This window comes from Callorhinus ursinus, unplaced genomic scaffold (genome assembly GCF_003265705.2).
Source record: "Callorhinus ursinus isolate GAN/ISIS: 27379988/994484 unplaced genomic scaffold, GSC_fseal_2.0 scaffold55, whole genome shotgun sequence".
In the NCBI taxonomy this organism is placed as follows: domain Eukaryota; kingdom Metazoa; phylum Chordata; class Mammalia; order Carnivora; family Otariidae; genus Callorhinus; species Callorhinus ursinus.
The window spans coordinates 2,248,434-2,269,073 of NW_027397117.1; the positions used below are offsets into that span (position 1 = coordinate 2,248,434).

The 20,640-nt window shown below is 46.0% G+C and overlaps 1 protein-coding gene across 8 annotated transcripts in view; it reads left to right on the forward strand.

The window, feature by feature from the left end:
* Positions 1–20,640, forward strand: part of STYXL1 (serine/threonine/tyrosine interacting like 1) — a 59,820-nt gene that overhangs the window by 5,968 nt on the left and 33,212 nt on the right. For 5 of the 8 annotated variants that reach the window (XM_073884283.1, XM_073884288.1, XM_073884285.1 and 2 more), the window contains exons 2-5: positions 2,871–2,925; positions 3,014–3,120; positions 15,500–15,561; positions 19,235–19,373. In XM_073884283.1, coding sequence (XP_073740384.1) covers positions 3,018–3,120; positions 15,500–15,561; positions 19,235–19,373 — 304 coding nt within the window. In that variant the 5' untranslated portion in view covers positions 2,871–2,925; positions 3,014–3,017. Of the gene's footprint in view, positions 1–1,802; positions 2,926–3,013; positions 3,121–15,499; positions 15,562–19,234; positions 19,374–20,640 lie in introns of those variants that run through there. The other 3 variants (XM_073884284.1, XM_025864461.2, XM_025864460.2) reach the window with 3 other exon arrangements.

The window sequence follows — 20,640 nt, forward strand, 5'->3', positions numbered from 1 at the left end:
GCTGTTAGGTTCAGAGACTGTTCTCCCTACTGCGCTTTATCAGCAGGTGAGGGCAGTTCTTGCTTGACCAAGGAGAGCTCTCCCTTAGGGAAGGAGAGAAGTCTGGAGGAGTTGATCCCTGGGGCTGGGTTTTCACCTGGATGCCTGGAGACCATCCTGCCACTCACGAATAAAGGGATAGAGGTTGCAGTGGGGAGAAAGCCAGGTGGGAGTTTGAGGATGGGCTCTGAGCTACAGACGAGATAGGTTCAGAGCCAATATTTAGGTTGGCCTATGGAAGCTGTGGGGCTAGATGCAAAGCTTGTCCTCTCTCCTCTACTCACTGCCTCCCAAATATTCTGAGCACTGGGCTTTCAGAGACAGAGGATCTGGGATCTGACTGGGGGGTGGGAGTGGGGAGGTCCTTAGGCACAACCCATCTGTGGCATCTGTATGTATGGCATCAAGTCAAGATGGCCCCATTAGTGAAGAAGGCAGGAATGGTGACTAACAATTTGTTCACTGAATGCGTGCTTCTTGAGCACTACTCTGCATGAAAAATCCTGGGCCCTGGGTGAGGATACAGTGAACCAGCAGAACGAGGTCCCTGCCCTTGTGACCCGTACACTCCAGTGGGAGAAGATGGATAATAATGCAAGCAAACAAACGAGTGCAGTAATGTCGGATGGTGGCAAGTGAGATGAAGACCAAGAAACTCACAGTTTGAAAAGACCCCCCCTCCCCAACAGCCATGTAAAGATGAGATTGTGGGGAGAAAATAGGAAGCAAGAGGTACCGCCGGGGAGTATGACATCCTCAGAGAGAGAGAAGACAGTACCTTAGTCTAGGATGTTAGCCCCGGAACTGGAGTGAAATTGATGGGTTTGGAATATATTTAAGTACTGAAGCTAACAGATTGGATGTGAGGGGCTGGGGGAAAGAGGGATTTGAGTCATGGACTTGAGTAACTAGGATAATGGTGCGTCCTTCGAGGCTGAGAGAATGAAAAGACAGGCATTGGAGGTGTGGGCACGTGTGAGTGAGAAGTTCTGTTTGGGCTGTGTTACATTTCCAATGCCCATGAAGCATCCAAGTGGAGTCCAGATCAGTGGAGAGATCAAGCAGGGGCTATGATTTGGGACTCACTGGTATACAAATGGGATTCAGATCCCTTAGACTCTAGATCTTAGGGTGGTGGTTCTCCAGTAGTGGTGACTTGCCGCACCCTTCTTCCAGGGGACATTTGGCAACATCTGGAAGCATTTTTGGTTGTTATGCCTGGGTGGGGGGAGGTTTGCTACTGGGTGGAGGCCAGGGATGCTGCTAAAAGTCCTGCTATACCCCCCACAGCACAGAATTATCTGGCCCCAAATGCCAGTGGTGTTGAGGTGGAGAGCCCTGTCCTAGAGAGAGTGTAGACAGAGAAGGAAAGAGAGGACAGCCCCAGGACCTACTTAACGTGAGGAGGCAGAGCCTCCTGCACGGAAGACTGAGTAGCAACAATCAGAGGTAGGAGAGAAGCCTGGAGAGCGGAGTGTCCTGGAAGTAGAGAGCATTGGGAAGGAGGGGTGCTAAACTGGGCTAAATGCAGACAGACTCCATCCTTCGAGCCCAGAGAGAAGCGACAAATGGCTTAGGCAAGGTCACTGTTGATGATCTTGATTAGAGCAGTTCCTGTGGTCTGATGGGTTAGAAGCTCCAGGGGAGAAGGTTGCATTTCTTCCCTGATCAGAATGTCTCATGTGTGTGCTTTCATTAATCCACACGCAGCAGGGAGGTTCTATTATCCTGGCTTTACAGAAGTGGCAGAATTACTAACAGTAAGTGGCACAGCCAGGAGAGTTTGGAGGTGAGGAATTGGAGGCAGTGAGAAGTGTCTCTGTAAAGGAGAACAGAGGTGGGTACAGAGGATGTTTGCTGCTGATATGAATGATCCATGTGGAGGCTGAAATTGACCATGTTGGAGGGGAGGCTGAGAACCAAAGTCTGAGTTCATGAGAAGGATCCCGAGGCCCATGTTGAGGGGTTGACCTTTCCCAGTAACATGATACCAATAATCCTAACTATTTTGAGGAAGATTACTCCTAGACTCAGCTTCTCTCCCACATGCCCCCTGCTGGCCTCCAGAGGCCTGCTGGGCAGCTCTCTGTAACGCCCCACCCCGACCCCTGCTAAAGGGTGGCCTCCCTGTAGGAAGCTGCTGCACGGGCCCAGCCCTTCCCGCTCCGTGTCCTTGGGGCACCAGAGATTTTATGTGCTCAGGAACTAGGATAGCAAGTAAGGGCAGCCCTGCAGTCAGGAACTAGAGCCCAGGCTGGCTGGGCAGTTCGATCGATACACATCAGCGATTTTCCACCCAAATTTGACTGCCTCCATCCTGATCCTAAGCCTACAAGGCCCTGTCCCAGGGTCTTTGCTCATCACTCTCTCCCTGCGATCACCACACACACCAGCCTCCTTTAGGCTCTCACGTACTGAATGTTCTTGCCTTCTTCACCTTCTCTCCCTTCTCTACCTGGCTAAGTCTTGCATAGCCTCCTGAATCAGGAGCTAGAGAGGGCTGTCTGAGAGGTGACTGCTAACAGCCCCAACTAGATGAGGCCCTCTCGTTCGCTCATCCTCCAACACTGGATGCTGCCTCTTCGGTAGCGCTGTTCCTATGTATAATGTGTTTTTTTGGTGCAGTGTCTGTATTCCATGCTAGGCTGGAACCTTCATGACGGTAGTCTAGTTTACTGGTTATTTCCAGGGCCTGGCATACAGTAGGTGCTCACTAATTATTTGCTGACAGAGGAAATGAATCGCTGACTATAGTATAGCCTACTTGGTATTTCTCTGGCTCATACATGCTGTGTTCAGCACTTTATTCTCCTCGACACACATTTTACTACAGATTCTTGAAGCTTTCCTGATCAGCTGCATGGTTACTTTCATCTTGGTTTGAAGGTGTGTAAAGGGGTTTAATCCAGTATCTTTGGCCATTCATTTAAAATAGAAAGAGGTACTAAGCTTTTACATTATTGATTCTACCCAGTAGGATGGCTGGTTTGGTTTTATGTGAACCAACAGAGCTTTACAACATCTTGAATCAGGTCACAAAACTATCCCGACTGACTGAACCCAACTATCTCTGCTTATTGGGTAAGTGCTTAAAAAAAACTATGTTGTGTTCAGTATCCTTCCAATACTATTTTAGGTGAATCACCAAGCTTACAGGGATCGGGGAATAAATGACTATAGGAAACTGTTAGACTCCTTTGACATAGCTTAAAATGCTTCTACTAATTGTCACTTGACTTGGAAATAACTCCAGATTAAATCTAGAAGTTCTCATAAGACTTGTGTTCTTGTTTAGTGAAACATTTCGAACATCTAACAAATATATAGTAAGACTAATAAATGCCCATGTACCCACTGCTCAGATTTAACATAAATGTTATGCATAGATGTACCCCTCTTTTGTACCCCTATCCCAATCCCATTGCTGCTTCTCCCCAAAGATGACAGCTTCTGTATTTTTTTACATTTTTACTATAGATGCAGGCATCCCAAAATGTGTGGTTTAAACATTTACACAAACTGTACCGTAATGTACAGTTATTCTGCAACTTGCTTTTTCTTGAAATCTTTGAGATTCCCAAGTCTAAATGTGAAGATCTATTTTAACTGTTAGTTAGGGTAGTAGCCATTCCTAATCAGTTGTGGTGTGTTGCCTGCGTTGTTTCTGTTATGAACAGTGTTGCCCTGAAGAACCTTGACCTCTTATTTACATGCAAGAGTTTCTTCAGGATACCGATCTAGAAATGGAATTGCCAAGTTGCAAATTCTGCTTCATTACATTATTGTTAAATTGCCCTCCGAAAAGATTGTATCAATTTGCATTCCCATCATCAGTGTAAGAAATATACCTCCCAATACCTGTTTTCTTCAGCCTTTAAAATGTTTGCAGTCTGATTGGTGTGAACTTGTATTATAATGTTTGCTCCCCCAATTTAAAAAATTGATAAAATGGGCGCCTGGGTGGCTCAGTCAGTTAAGCGTCTGCCTTCGGCTCAGGTCGTGATCCCAGGGTCCTGGGATCGAGTCCCACACCGGGCTCCCTCCTCGGCGGGAAGCCTGCTGTCCCTCTCCCACTCCCCCTGCTTGTGTTCCTGCTCTCGCTATCTCTGTCTCTGTCAAATAAATAAATAAAATCTTAAAAAAAATAAAAAAATTGATAAAATGCACATAACATAAAATGTGCTATCTTAACCACTTTAAAATGTACAGTTCAGAGGTGTTAAATATGTCCATCATGTTATACTGCCTTATGTGCACCACTTTCCATCTCCATAACTTTTCCTCTTGTAAACTCTAAAAGGAACTCTATACCCATTAAATACTGTCCTTCCTCCCATCCCTTAATCCCCTGAAAATCCCCATTCTCCTTTCTATCTCTATGATTCTGACTACTGTAGGTCATGTAAGTGTAATCATATAGTATTTGTCTTTTGGCTTATTTCACTGAGCATCATAATGTCCTTGAGGTTTGTCATGTTGTAGCATATTGCAGAATTTTCCTCTTTAAGGCTGAATAATATTCCATTGTATGGATATACCACATTTTGCTCATCCGTTTATTTGTCAGAAGATGTTTGGGTTACTTCCACGTCTTAGCTACCGTGAATGATGACGTTATTACCATGGGTGTGCAAATATCTCTGAGACCCTGCATTCATTCATTCCTTCATTCATTCATTATTCACTCATCTATTTACACATCCATTTATTCATTTATTTATATATTCATTTATTTACCTATTCATTTATTCATTCGTTTGTTTATGGTATATAAACCAGAAATGGAATCACGGGATCTCTTGGTAATTCTGTTTGTAATGTTTGAAGAGTTGCCATATTGTTTTCCATAGCAGCTGTGCCGTTTTACATGAACCCAAGGGTTCACAAGTTTCCAATTTCTCCACATCACTGTCAACACTTGTTATTTTCTCATTTTGGGGGGATAGTAGTCATTCTAATAGGAGGGAGGGAGTATCTCATTATAATTTGGATTTGCATTTCCCTAACGATTAGTGATGTTGAACATCTTTTCCTGTACTTCTTGGCCATTTGTATGTTTTTGGAGAACTATCCAAGTCCTTTGCCCATTTTTGAATCAGGTTTTTTTTAACTGTTGGGTTTTTAGGAGTTATCTACATATTCTGGGTATTAATCCCTTATTAAGATTTAATTGTCATGAAGTTCAGTTTGTCTTTATTTTTTTTTCTTTTGTTGCCCATGCCTTTGTTGTCCTATCCAGGAAATCATTGCCAAATCCAATGTCATGAAGATTTTGCCCTATGTTTTCTTCAAGTTTATACTTTTAGGTCTTGCATTTAGGTCTTTGATCCATTTTGAGTTAATTTGTGCATGTGGTGTTAGATAAAGGCCCAACTTCATTCTTTTGCATGTGGATATCCAGAGGGAGTGGGAGAATCTCACGCAGGCTCTATGTCCAGTGTGGAGCCGTATATGGGGCTTAATCTCACGACCTGAGATCATGACCTGAGCTGAAACAAGAGTTGGATGCTCAATCGACTGAGCCACCCAGCTGCCCCTCATTGACATAATTTTTAATACATACAAATCTGTAGTTTTAGTTTCAGAACCTAATATAGGCCTGACAATCAAAGCCTTCGTTTTGGAAGAAAGGTCTTAGGTCCCACTCAATCTCTAGTAAAATATTTTCACAGGCTGTAGTATTTTTATGCCGTTTTTTAAAAAATATAAGGTGCCCCCATAGCAACACCAGGATAGTTACAATTCATTTGAGGCCTCACCTGTAGAAAGAGGCGGTCATGGGACAGTTTGTTAAAACTCCACTCTCAGAATTTTTTTAAAAAGATTTTATTTATTTGACAGAGAGAGAGCATGCAAGTGCACAAGTGGGGCCGGGTAGCGGGGCCCTCTGCTGAGCAGGGAGCCCCATGTGGGGCTCGATCCCAGGACCCTGGGATCATGACCCGAGCCAAAGACAGACACGTCACCGACTGAACCACCCAGGTGCCCCAGTCAGAATTTTTCATCAATGCTTTTCCTGATCTTTCATATCGTACTGCCAAAATCTGAAACCTGCCTCAAAGAGATCATCCGATAAAAGAAAATCTAAAAGTGATTATTTTGGAATAGAACCCAGGAGATCAGAGTGGTTCAGGATTCCCTATTGGGACCATACTTTATATTTTACTGCAATGCGTAATGATTTTCAGCAACAATTGCCAAAAATCCTATGTTGCGTGCTTTCATACTCTCTGGTGACTGGCCAGAGAAGCTACAAAAAAGTTTGGGAGTCCATACCCTTTTTAATGCAAGTGCCCCCATAGGCTGAATTGCAGGATAAATACCATTCATTTGAGGCCTCGCCTGTAGAAAGCTGTCGTGGGACACCCAGGACACCTACTAGTTTGTGAACATCCCTGAGATAGCATGATTTTGTAAAGATTTTATTTTTTTAAGTCCTCTCCACACCCAACGTGGGGCTCAAACCCACAACCCTGAGATCAGGAGTTGCAAGTTCCACTGAATGAGCCAGCCAGGCACCCCAAGTGTGAATTTTTAATCCAGATTATACTTGAGTTTCACCAGCCTTTTTCATTGTATTTATAGGAAGTTGCAGCTGGTCAGCCAACAATCCTACCACCTCTCTTATCCTGAGTTTGTTCTCAAGCTATCTATGGCTTTGGAATCTCGCAAGTGATATTCCGTATCATTTGAAAGAATAATCCTGCCTCCCTCCAGCTTTGCAGTTTCCAAATATCACTTAGAGTTTTTTATTCAGCTGAGTAGCTGAGTATGGACAGCAACCACCTATAAAGAAAGGGTTTTCTCAAATACATGACTTAACACTATGATTTAGGAAGTAGATGTACTAAAATAGGCCAGAAAAAATTGATGGTTGGTATTTGTGATAAAAATCCATTCAATATAGAGCCTAGTTGTTGATCTCCCGCCAAATCGAAACTGAGAGCTGTGAATTTACTACATCCATTAAAAATAAATAACCTATGAAATACAGATTTTGGCTTAGAAGATGGGAAAATCAAAATCAGTGTATTGAACCTGCATGTTTCATTTGCTCACAAACTTATACACACTAAGATTCTACAAAAAAAAACTATTGCACCAAAGAGAACTGCCCTTTTGATTTTTGCTTGATTTCTTCATTGACCCATTAGCATGCTGTCAGAAAACTGCCTTTTTGCAAATAAGCCTAAAAGTATCCTTCAAAGAGACCTATATAAATATTCATATATAGATCTAAAGTATTACTGTTCAACATAAATGTTATTTCTAGAAAAAACTTAACAGCAGAAGTTAGAACAACCAACAATGTATGACCTCTTCAGCCACTAAAAAAAACACCAAGTCAAAAAAAATTCAAAATCACTGTTTTTATGATAATATATATAAATAAATATTGATCAAAACTGAGGAAGTAAATACTTGGATTGACACATGTCAATAGTTGGAAGAATTTTTGTTCAATTTAAATGTCTTCTCTCTTAAAAAAAATTTAAGTGCTAACCTATAAAGCAGGCAAATTCTTCAAGTAATTTGCTGTTAGGAATGCTGACTTTTATAAGAGCTGAACAAGGAATGAGAATAAAATGAAACAGGAGGGTAGACACAGGGGAAAAAACTGACCAGTTGTAGCTGGACAGATGCTACTATATATAATCCTGGCCCGCTCATTTCAATTAAATGCATGAGCTAAGAGATTCGGTGTCTGCTGATTTAGTATACTAACTCCTTAGATTTGCTAAAATTCCTGCAACAATCAGTAGGCACACATGAAGTTTTAAGGCAAAGACTACCACTTAAAAATCAGCATTGGACACCAACTAAAGCAGTCTTTAAAATGTTTTTATTATCCACTATTACTGTGAATGAATATAAACTGTAATCAGTATTCCAAATTAAGAACTCTAGCCTCGTCCAAAGTTTAATGACTTCCGGAGGGGGGCACCTGGCTGGCTCAGGCGGCGGAGCGCGGGACTCTTGATCTTGGGGAATGAGTTCAAGCCCCACCTAATGACCAGAAGTCCTTGAACTTCTGCCTATCAGCTGTTCCTTCCAAGAAGTTTTCTATTAACCAAATGGTGATTTGCTGTAATCTTTTTCCTTCCTACAAGAAGGAGCGGTCTATTTTCTTCTGTGCCAAGAGCAATTTTTGGCCTTTTTGACTCCTTTTGAGTTTTCCTTTAGCAGCAGTGGTGATCATGGGAAGAGATCCTGGGCACTGTACTTTCTTTTAGATTCGTTTCACATATTGGACTTTTCCTTTTTAGGATCTTTTCAGGAAGGAGACTTTTTGGGAATTGGCTCCTTGGGAAGAGGAAGCTCCAAGGCAGGAGGTGGTCCCCTCCCACCGGGGGTGGGGGGGGGCAGGCCCCTCCCACCGAGGGGCCCCTCCTGAACAGGCTCAGCTGCTTTTTTTCTCTTGATTCATGTTTCAGCATTTTCATCTTTGTGCTTTTTTTCTTGCAGGTATTTTGCTTTTTACTCTCTTCCATTTTGCTGTCACCTTTTGGCACTTACTATTTTAAAATTTGCTTTCTCTCTTTTTTTTAAGATTTATTTATTTTAGGGAGAGAGGGAGCATGAGCAAGTCATGGGGAGGGGCAGAGGGGGAGAAGCAGACTCCCCGCTGAGCATGGAGCCAGACACAGGGCTCCGTCCCAGGACCCTGAGATCATGACCTGAGCTGAAATCAAGACTCGGCTGCTCAACTGAATGTGCCACCCAGGTGCCGTCTTTTTTTTTTTTAGTGTATATGCAGACATTTATTACTAAAATCTATATCTATAGGCTTTTTTTTTTGTGGAAAAGCAAAGATACAGGACCCTCTCTTAGAAGGGTGCAGGCCCAGGCAATGCCTGCAGCGGGAGCTACCAGGCTTTCCTACTGTCTACATAGAAGCCATAATAAGAGGTTATACCGCTGTACCCACCCTCCAGCTCCCCAATTCCCCAACCCCTGCAGTTGCTGAACCTAAGGAATGGCTCGCCACTCTACATACGCACCTAATATCTTAGATTATAAATATCACATACAAAGCCTGTTTCTGGAAGGATAAGCAAAAACTGATAATAGTTTCTGGGGCACCTGGGTGGCTCAGTCAGTTAAGTGTCTGCCTTCAGCTCAGGTCATGATTCCAGGGTCCTGGGTGGAGCCCCGTGTCAGGCTCCCCCACTGGGCAGGGAGTCTGCTTCTCACTCTCCCTCGCCCTTTTTGATCTCTCTGGCTCTCACTCTCTCATATAAAAAAAAAAAATTAAAAAAAATCCTGTTTCCAGTGGAGAAAAATGTAACTTTTCACAGTGAGGGTGTGGTAATGGTACCGAGGACTTCTCCTTGCCCTCTAGAAACCTATTGTGTTTAATAGGAAGAAAACACTGGAAAGAAGAGAAAACCCATTTCCCAGCAGCCACCTATGTTCCCAGCATGCTCCTGCTGTTTGGGTTTGCAGGAAGAGGGCCTGCTGCTGGCCTCTGCAGAGAGCAGATGGTCCCCCTTCCTCACTGCTCCTGGTCACTGTGGGTGACAGACGCAGACCCAGGCAGAGAGCCTCTTGGATCTCCAGCTGTAGGGATCTTAACTGCCTGATGGTCCCAGATGCTGGGCCTCAAATGCATCACTACATTCTTCCCAAGGGCACACTGCCCACATTGGCTGCACCCCCCCCCCCCCCACCACCTTGGCCTTCAGTGACATGAGCAGCAGGAATACTAAGGCAAGCCCATTCCTGCAAGATGTAGGATCCCTCTTATGGGTGTCTTTGACTTGAAGACTCCCCATTACCTTGACAAAACTTTCTTAGAACTGCGCTGTTGTCTATGGACCTACCTTCCCTCCCTCCCTCCCTCCCTCCCTCCTTCCTTCCTTCACAGGGCTCCTACCTGCATCATGACTGGTAGATCCCTGTCTCCTTTTCTCGCCATACGTTTCCCTCATAAATCTCTTGCACGTCTTATCCTATACTGGCATTCGCCTCTGAGAGCACTCAGGCCATTGCAAATCATACAGAAATTGGGGGCTGAGAAAAACAGATGGAAAGGTGGGATTTATGCCTCACCGCTTGGCAGGTGCTGAGGGTCCTGTCCTGAATGGTAGAGGAGTGTGGTTGTTTCTCTTTGTCACCGGTTCTTCATCGCTCGTGGGATCACTTAAGGAATGGGCTTCGGTTGCTACTTTCCTGTAGCTTTTCCTGGTTTTACAGGATTTTGCTGAACCATTTCCTGTATGCACATCCATTTCTTTAGTCTCTGTTGCTTGGGTCATCAGGCATTACTGCAAGTCTTTTCTCTTTTGAAACCTTATCTTTTCCCCCTGACTTTTACAGCTCATTGTTTTATATATATGCATATATACACATATATGTGTGTATATGTTTATATGTTGTATCTAGCAACCTTTTTTAAAAAAGATTTTATTTGAGAGCACACGCACGAGCGTGTGCATGCACACGAGCGGGGGGAGAGGGAGAGGCAGACTCCCCGCTGAGCAGGGAGCCCGATGCAGGACTCGATCCCAGGACCCCGAGATCATGACCTGAGCCAAAGGCAGACGCTTAACCAACTGAGCCACCCAGGCGCCCCATCTATCTAGCAATCTTGATGTGCTGTCCTGTTAATACTAATTGTTTGTGGCTCTGTTGGATTTTCAATATAGACAATCCTATTTATGACGGCTCCAGTTCTTTTAAATTCTTATACCTTTTACTTATTCTTATCTCACTGCATTGCTGTGCCCTTTGCTCTCCAGTGTGGTGTTAGAGACACAGGGACTGTGAGCGTTTTGTCTTGTTCCTCCCTTTATCAATCACTGTGATGTTTGGTGTAGCTATTCAGTAGTTTTTCCCATGAGGTTAAGGAAGTTCCTGTATATATCTAACTTCCTAAGGATTTTTTTTTTCCGTGATGTGAATTGAAATTTTCTGTGTGCCAAAGAAGGTTTAAAACAGCGAAAGGAAAACCAACAAATCATTGAAGTAGTAGTTAGTAAAAAAAATTATTGTATACACACCAAAAAGACAGTTTGCAAACTGGGAACATTCAGACCAGACTGTGGGATGAGGCTCAGGGGTGTATTTATGATCAAGCTTCATAGTGAGAAAGCCGTGAGGATTTATTTTTCAGGGACTGGTCACAGTATTACAATTTTCTGTGGTTCCCTCTTATCAGCCTTGAGAAACAGTTCAAAGCTTGCTTATTCTTTCCAGAGACACAAGCAAGAGATAATCCAGGTCAAGTTAGCCTTGTAAAATAAACCGAATTCAGCTTTGTTCGTATGACTGACCTGGTTTTGTCTGCTCAGGGAATTTGCAAGGTTGGTCTCCATTTCTGATTTTAACAGCATCTGTGGAAATAAATGTACAATTTTTCTCCTTTAATATCTTAATATGATTTCCTAGTATTACATAGTTCCTGCTAGATTATCTTGTATTTTGTGAACACTGTTAGATTTGGTTACTATGATTTCTGATTTTCACATCTATATGAATGAATGAAATGAGCTTACAGTATATATACTCTGCTTGGTTTTGCTTGTTTTTAAACCATACAGACCATGTATCTGACTTCTTTTGCTCAAGGTTATATTATAAGATTCACTCATACTGTTATATGTAGCTACATGTGGTTGGTTTGTTTTTGTTGCTACACAGCATCAAGGGTAAACAAAGCCAGGCTGTGGTTAAAGTGGTAAGGACACTACTAGGTATTTATCCAAAGGATACAAACATAGTGATTCAAAGGGGCACATGCATCCCAATGTTTATAGCAACAATGTCCACAATAGCCAAACTATGGAAAGAGCTCAGATGTCTGTCGACAGACGAATGGATAAAGAAGATGTGGTGTATATACAATGGAATACTACTCAGCCATCAAAAAGAATGAAATCTTGCCATTTGCAATGATGTGGATGGAACTAGAGGATATTGTGCTAAGCAAAATAGTCGGAGAAAGACAAATACAATGATTTCACTTGTATGTGGAATTTAAGAAACAAAACAGATGAACATAGGGGAAGGGAGGGAAAATAAGATGAAATCGGAGAGGGAGACAAACCGCAAGAGACTCTTAACTCTAAGAAACAAACTGAGGGTTGCTGGAGGGGAGAGAGGTGGGGGCATGGGGTAAGTGGATGATGGGCATTAAGGAGGGCACTTGATGTGATGGGCAGTGGGTGTTCTATGCAACTGATGAATCCCTAAACTCCATCTCTGAAACTAATAATACACTATATGTTAATTGACTTTTAAATAATAAATAGAAAGTGGTAGGGGAGATTTTAATCAGTAACATACTGTTGCAATAGGAAAGAGTCCAGCATGAACCGCACTCTGCTTTGGTTTGTACAGAGGTGACTGGCTAATTTAAGGGAGAGTGAAGGAGGGGGGAAGGAGGGAGTAAGGCTCGGGGGGCTGGGCGAATGAACAATTACAGGAAGGGTAGGGGATGTGGTCTGTGTGAGACCCATCTGGGGTTGCTAACTGGCACTTATTAAAGTTAGGCTCCTACCCTTCCCGGGAGACTGGGAGGCAGGGATCCTGTCTTCAGGTGTTGGCTGGGACAAACAAAGTTCTTTTGACAGCCTTGAGTTTTTTCAGGCAGGCACTTTAAGGGGAGCTGGGGTCAGCCTCAGCCTATGGCCTTTAGCTATTTCTAAAGATGTCTTAAAGGTATCTTCAGATGTCTGAAGTTTTTGTTACTGTTTTTTTCACCCTTTGAAAAACTCTGGATACAAGTCTTGTTACTTGTATTGCAGATTTTTTTCTCACTCTGTGCCTTGCCTTTTCACCTTTTTTTTTTTTTTAAGATTTTATTATTTTATTTTATTTTTTATTTTTTAAAGATTTTATTTACTTATTTGATAGAGAGATGGAGAGCCAGAGAGCATAAGCAGGGGGAGTGGCAGAGGGAGAAGGAAAAGCAGGCTCCCCGCTGAACAGGGAGCCTGAGGCGGGGATCGATCTCAGGACCCTGGGATCATGACCTGAGCGGAAGGCAAATGCTTAACTGACTGAGCCACCCAGGTGCCCCAAAGATTTTATTTGAGAGAAAGAGAGAGAGCGCGCGCGGGAGCATGAGCAGGAGGAGGAGCAGAGGGAGAGGGACAGACTCCCCACTCAGTGGGGATTCTGACTTGGGACTGGATCCCAGGACCCTGAGGTCATGACCAGAGCTAAAGTCAGATGCTTAACTGACTGAGCCACCTAGACACCCCTACCCTTTCACCTTCTTAATGTTGTATTTTAACGAGAAAAGGTAGACGTTCTTAATTTTTTAATTAACATATAATGTGTTATTTGTTTCAGGGGTACAGATCCGTGATTCAACAGTCTTGCACAATTCACAGCGCTCACCATAGCACATACCCTCCCCAATGTCCATCACCCAGCCACCCGATCCCTCCCACCCCCCCCCCACCCCAGCAACCCTCAGTTTGTTTTCTGAGATTGAGTCTCTTACAGTTTGTCTCCCTCTCTGGTTTTAGACGTTCTTAATTTTAATAGGATTAGGTTTGCCCGTATTTTCTTTTTTGGTTAGTGCTTTCTTATGTCTTTTTAAAAAAGAAATAGACTTTATTTTTTAGAGCAGTTTTAGGTTCATAGCAAAATTGAGCAGAAAGTACAGAGATTTCCTAAGTCCCTCTGTCCCCCCACAAAAGCATTGCCTCTCAGACTATGCTCAGCCCCCATCAGAGTGGCATTTTTGTTACAGTTGATGAAACTAATTTAATACCTTGGTATCACCTGAAGCCCAGAGTTTACAGTAGGGGTAGTGGTGTACGTTCTCTGGGTTTTGACAAATTTATAGTGACATGTGTCCATCATGACAGTATCATACAGGATAGTTTCACTGCCCTAAAAATCCTGAGTGCTCTGCGTATTCATCCCTCCTTCCCCACTAACCCCTGGCAACCACTAATCTTTTTACTGTCTGTACAGTTTTGTGTATTCAGGAATGTCCTATTGTTGGAACCGTATGGTAGGTAGACTAAAATTGGCTTCTTTCACTTATATTAACTCTCCTCCATGTCTTTTCCTGGCTTGATAGCTGTGTGTGTGTGTGCGTGTGTGTGTGTGCGTGTGTGTGCGTGCGTGTGTGTGCGTGCGTGTGTGTGCGTGCGTGTGCATGCGCATGCACGCACGCGTGCTCAATACTCTTCCATTGTCTGGATGTGCTGCGGTTTATCCATTCACTTATTTAAGGACATCTTCGTTGCTTTGAATTTTTGGCAGTTATGAAAAAAGCTGCTATAAACATTTGTGGTCATAGATTTTCAGTAATTCGGGTAAATACCAAGGAGCAAGATTACTGATAAGAGTATGTTTAGTTTTGTTAGAAACTGCCCAACTATCTACCAAAGTGACTACCATTCTGTGTTCCCACTAGCAATGAATGAGAATTCCTGTTGCTCCACATCCTCACCAGCATTTGGTGTTGACCGTGTTTTGGATTTTTGACGTTCGAATAGGCTTGTAGGGGTCTTGTATTTGTCGTTTCAATTTGCATTTCTTTGATGACATGACATGGAGCATCTTTTCCTGTGCTTGTTTGCCACCCGTATCTTCTTGGGTGTGCTGTGTCTGTTCATATCTTTTGCCCATTTTTAAATCAGGTTGTTTGTTTTCTTGTTGAATTTAAGAAGGATGTCTTGGGGGTGCCCGGCTGGCTCAGTCAGTGGAGCATGTGACTCTTGATCTCGGGGTTATGAGGTTGAGCCCCATGTTGGGTGTAGAAATTACTTAAAAAATAAAATCTTAAAAAACAATGATGTTTTGGATAACATCCCTTTTTAGGATTTATGGATAAGGCTCTCTGTTCCTGTTCACATTTCTCCCAACTTTGAGGACATCAGTCATACCGTGTGCCCTAGCAGGGGCATTAGAACCTCAGTTCTTGGGTTTGAGTCTGAATTTGGGTCTAAAGTTCCATGAGGCATTTAGTATGAGCTCACTCTGGCTTTGATTTCTCCCCTCCCCACTTTTTTGGACCTCAGAGAAAACTTCCCTTAAATCAAAGATACAAAGATTCCCTATCCCTTAAGGGGATGTGTGGGAATGGGTATGATGGGGCAGGAGAGCCATGTGGCAGCTTAGAACAGTGGGACTATACGCCTTGAGTTTTATTTTTTCTTATTTTTTCAAGATTTATTTATTTGAGAAAGAGCATGTGCTAGTGGAGGGGGGCAGGGGGAGAGGGAAAGAGAGAATCCCAAGCAGACACCCCGCTGAGTGTGGAGCTTGACACAGGCTTCATCTCACGACCCTGAGGTTATGACCTGAGCCAAAACTGAGAGTCGGACGCTTCACCGACCGAGCCACCCAGGTACCCCACATGCCTTGTTTTAAACTGACAATTAATATCACCCAACTGCCAAACAAACATATGTTGAGGATGGTGCAAGTATTCCAAGTAGTTTGATCGTATGTTCCTTTGCAAATACGGTTATTAAATACTTTTCCTTTCTAGATGTGCGTTCCAAACGGGAGTATGACGAAAGCCATGTGATTACAGCCCGTCGAGTGAAGAAGGTAGAGTGGCAGAATCCGAATGTGGGGCAGGCTGGCCACCTTACAGGAGGGTGGGGGGAAATGGGGGATTTTATCCTAGATCCAGAAGGTGGCAGGGTGGGGGACACTGAGCAGCAGAGGCAGGACCACCCCTGTGCATTCACCAGGAGGGTCTCCCACACCCCTCACATGCTCCCTACGGTGTCCCCACCCCCCATCATGGCCAACAGCTTCACTGAGCAAACGCTGATTTAATTTCTTGATGGGCCAGGCACTGTTCCAGACCTTGGGGGATACAACCGAATACAAGATGCCCTCGGCTCACTGTCTTCTGTCCTACTCAGGGAACAGACAATAATAAACCATCAAGATAATTACTATAATCCAGCTTGACTCAGACTCAAGGGCAAGCAACTCTTGATCTAGGGGTTGCAGGTCTGAGCCCCATTCTGGGTGTAGAGATTACTTAAATAAATAAACTAACAAAAAACTATAATTCAAAGATGGAAGCCACTTTGCTTCCCTTCCTATTTCCCTGCTCCTCCCCCATTCCATCTTTTTAAAAAAAAATTATTTACTTGAGAGAGAGCGCGCAAGCACACAAGCAGGGGGAGGGGCAGAGGGAGAGGGAGAAGCAGACTCCCCGATGAGCAGGGAGCCCAACGCGGGGCTCCATCCCAGGACCTTGGGATCATGACCTGAGCCGAAGGCAGACGCTTAACTGACTGAGCCACCCAGGTGCCCCTTATTCCACCTTTTTAAAAAGACTGAGCCCTGCAGGCAGTCACCATGCCCCCCTCCTGCACTGAGGCCTCTTTCTCCACCCCCACAGGATATCTTCTCTGTCAGGTCATCGCCAAGCCTGGCAGCCTCCGCTCAGGATCCCAACCTCATTCTCCGCCCTCTTCTCCCAAGGTCTGTCTTCCCCGGTTTCTCCTCTGTGCCCTTGGTTCAGCTTCCTTTTCTCCTGCTGCTGCCTGAAGAAAATCACTGCTTCATCCTTGCTCTAGATCTGTCAGTGTACCTTCTTGCTCAGAGATTTCACTCAGGCTTCCAGTGTCAGCTGTCCAACTGCAATTAGCTGTCCTGTCAGTTTTTTACTTCTAAAGTTTTGTCTGGCAACACTGACCCCTTCCCCTCCCACTGCCGCTGTGCTGGGATGCACTCCCTCTCTGGCCCTTTGCCATGCTGAACTTGACAGGGAGCCTGGGCCCTGGCTCAGGCATTTTTCCAAGATAAGCTTGCTGCTTGGGGGGTATAGCTCAGTGGTTAGAGCATTTGATTGCAGGATAAGCTCGCTGCCTAACACCCCCCTCTCCCCACCCCCAAACCCATCATTACCTGCTTCTCCCCGCCCCACTTCTGGGGTTTTCAGTTGGCTGGCTTCAACCTCTAGTTTCTGGCTCTACTCTCATATCTGCATATTCTTTTGATTCTGGCAGCACCCCCAGCTCTGGAAGAGACATTCTTTGGGCCTCAGCCAGGCTGACACCTCTTGGCTCCCCTCCCCAACTTCCCTGCCAACAGCCCCAGCACGGCCCCAGCAGGACACACAGCCCCCAACTGGGTGCTCCTGGCCTCCCTCTCCAGCATGCATGCTTCCTTTTTTTTTTTTTTTTTTTTTAAGATTTTATTTATTTGAGAGAGACAGACAGAGAGAGTACAAGCAAGGGGAGGGGCAGAGGGAGAAGTAGACTCCTGGCTGAGCAGGGGGCTCGACGTGGAGCTCCATCCCAGGACCCTGAGATCATGACCTGAGCCGAAGGCAGATGCTTAAGTGACTGAGCCACCTGGGTGCCCCGGGCATGCAAACTTCCATTCTCATCTGGCACCTCAACAGTACTGCCCTACTGCGTTTCCTTGGTTCTAAGATGCACATATCCACCCCCCCCATATTCAAACATTTCTGAAATTGCAATATATCCTACAATAGGTGTGTACTTTATTATTATTTTTTTTAAGATTTTATTCAAGAGAAGGAGTGAGGGAGAGAGCAGCAGTGGGAACGGGAGGGGGGGGAAAGGGAGGCAGAAGCAGACTCCCCCACTGAGCAGGGAGCCCGATGTGATGCATGGGCTTGATCCTGGGACCCCAGGATCATGACCTGAGCTGGAGGCAGATGCTTAACCGAGTGAGCCACCCAGGCGCCCCGACCAATTCTCTCAATCTAGGACAGAGTACCTGTGCACACCTCCACCCCTCCCACCCCCCCCACCCCCCGCTCCACGCCAGTGCGCTGCTCTCTCAGGCCTCCAGACCTTTTGCTGGGAGCACAGGGATGCATGTGCCTTGCTCATCACCGTATCCCGGAGGCTCCCTCTGGTCCTTGAGGCATCTGGGATGGGCTCAGCACGTTTATTGACTAAAGTGAACGATCGGAAGCTGTTCCTTCTGCCTGGAACGTTCTCCCCACTCTTGTCTGTCTGGCAGATTTCCCCTTACCCTTGCCGCCCCAGCCTCCCACTCTGTACAACCTTTCTGAGTCTTCTGGGCCAACTCGGGGTGTTTGCCTGCGCTGCTTTGAACCTCTGTATTCCAGAACCTCACACGGCGTAAGCATAGGGTGGACCCTCAACGTATACTCATTGAGCAAACAAGTCAATGTCCAGCCACATCTGTCCTGCCCTCCCACTTGCTCCACGTCTCCACTCCCTTCGCCTTTGCTCATGTTCGTCTCCACACCCAGAAACCCCCCTTCCCTCATTATCCGTGCAAACCCTGCTCGTCCTGAACACCGCCTCTCTCCTAGTTCCTCCAGACAAATGGGATTCCTCCCTGCTCAGTCCCAGAGAACTTTCTGGTTTGTCCCTCCACAGGCCTTGCTTGACTGCCTTGTAGCAGAATCGATATAAACTCGCCCTACCCCTACCTGCAGGTCCTCTGTGGGGCCATCTCTGTCAGCCAGACAAGGTTGCAAGGGACAGAGTCAGGCTCGGGATCCCCTTAGTAGTGGGGGCCTTCGGGAAGCATGTAAACGCGTGAAGACTGACCTCTCAGCTGCCACCCAGCCAGGCCTCCTCGAGCTCTGGGACACCCTTTGGGGTCCTGGGCATTGTTCCTGCCCCCGTGGTCCGCCTTCCTGGCAACTCAGCAGCTCCTGGCTACTCATGACCGTCCTGGTTTCTGCTTGCCCTTTCCTCCCTCTGACCGTATTTATAGCCACATGCCAGGTACTGTTCTAGAAGCTCAGAGTACATCAACAACTACAAAAGAACAAAAGTTCCCGCTCTCAACAGAGCCTACAGGTGAGTCTGCCGCATTATATCTGCTCGCTCGTGATTTCTGCTTATCTAAGCCTTCTGCTTATTGCCCTTCTTATGGCAGCTTTTGGATTTGGCCTCCGTCACCAACTACCTTCCCCTAGAGAGAGGGTGTCCTCACTTCGGTTGCTCTGAGAACATGCATGCCAGGCCCCCTAGTGGGCCGCGGGCTGCTCGGTAGACCAGCTCTTGGGTGAGGACACCGTCTCTGGTCCGGTCAGCTCTGGCCAGCTTTGTCCATAGCAGGTCATGTGGGCGTGGAAGGTGCTCGGCGTCCAGCACACTCTCCGGCCCCTTCTCGGTGCTTCCGGGCCTGTGTGTGTAGTCAGGGGAATGGGCACGGTCCTCCCTCCAGCTGCAGCCAGGGCTGGAGTGCGGGGAGTATGTGCCCAGCCGAACCACCCGCCAACAGACCTCTCCTGTGGTTTCTTTAGAGGGCAAATGAGTATCTTCTCCCGGAGTCTGTGGATCTGGAGTGCGTGAAATACTGTGTGGTGTATGATAACAACACCAGCACCCTGGAGATCGCCTTAGGAGGGGAGGACAGGGACAGCACCGAGGACAGGAGACACGGTAGGTTTTGAGGAGCGCGGCCGGAACAGCAGCTGGTGGTGATGGAGCCCTTTCGCAGTACGCCGGGAACCACACCGAAGGTGCTCCCTGGGTCAGCTCCCGCAGAACACGCCCTGGAGAAATGGGTTATGCCAAGAGCAGGGGAGGGGCTGAGATGTTTCCTTCCTTGCAAAATGCCAGGTGAGCCTGCCACAGCCTCGTGGGTGCTGGCAGAGGACGTGAGGCTCCCGGGTCAGAGCAGTGAAAGTAGCCAGACTGTCCTCCTCTCCTTGCCCTGGTGCCCGAGCCCCCATTCTCACAGGGTGACAGGGAAGAGGGCCAAGAAAAACCTACCCACACTGTGGGTTGTATTACAGGAGAACCCTGAGCTCGGGGGACCGAATCTTCTTTCTTTTTTTAAAAAAGACTTTGAGAGAAAGCATGAGCACAAACGGGGAGAGGCAGAGGGACAAGCAGACTTCCTGCTGAGCGCAGATGCGATGTGGGGCTCGATCCCAAGACCCCAAGATCATGACCTGAGCCGAAGGCAGATGCTTAGCCAACTGAGCCACCCAGGTGCTCCCAGGGCCTGAATTTTTTATAATGGGCAGAAAGCCTTCCCGCCCCTAGCTCTAGAGGGAGAAACGATCTATCCTCCGAGGCTGTTTGATATACAGATACTCTGGAAAAGCCAATACCTTTGCTCACAGGACACGTAGAAACCTGAGAGGCCATGGAGAATGGTCTCTAATAGGTAACATCCCCATTTTATAGATGCGGAGATTGAGGCCAAGAAAGGTGCATGCAGTAACTCACTCAAGGTCTCACACGTGTTGAGTTAGTTAGTCATTGCCATATAATGAATTGCCCCCAAACTCAGTAACCTAATACAGCAAATATTAACTGGTACCAGGTTCTGGTATGGCGTGTCTGCTGAGATTGCAGTCGAGGTGCTGTCTAGGGTCCCTGTCATTTGAAGGTCTGACTGGGCTGGGATGATCTGCATCCGAGGGGCCTCACATGGGTATGGCCAGGAGGCCTCCATTCCCTTCCACCTGGATCTCTCTGTAGGACCGCTTGGATGGCCTCACGACACGGCAGCTGGTTTCCCCTGGAGCGGGCCATCTAGGAGAGCGGGAGAGCAAGGGACAGCCACATGCCTCTTGCAACTGAGTCCTGAGACTTCTGGTCATTTCTGCCCCATTCTGTTCATTAGAAAAAAGTCACTAAGTGCAATCTACCCTGAAGGGGTGGGGAATCAGACTCAACCTCCCTTTATATTCTTTCA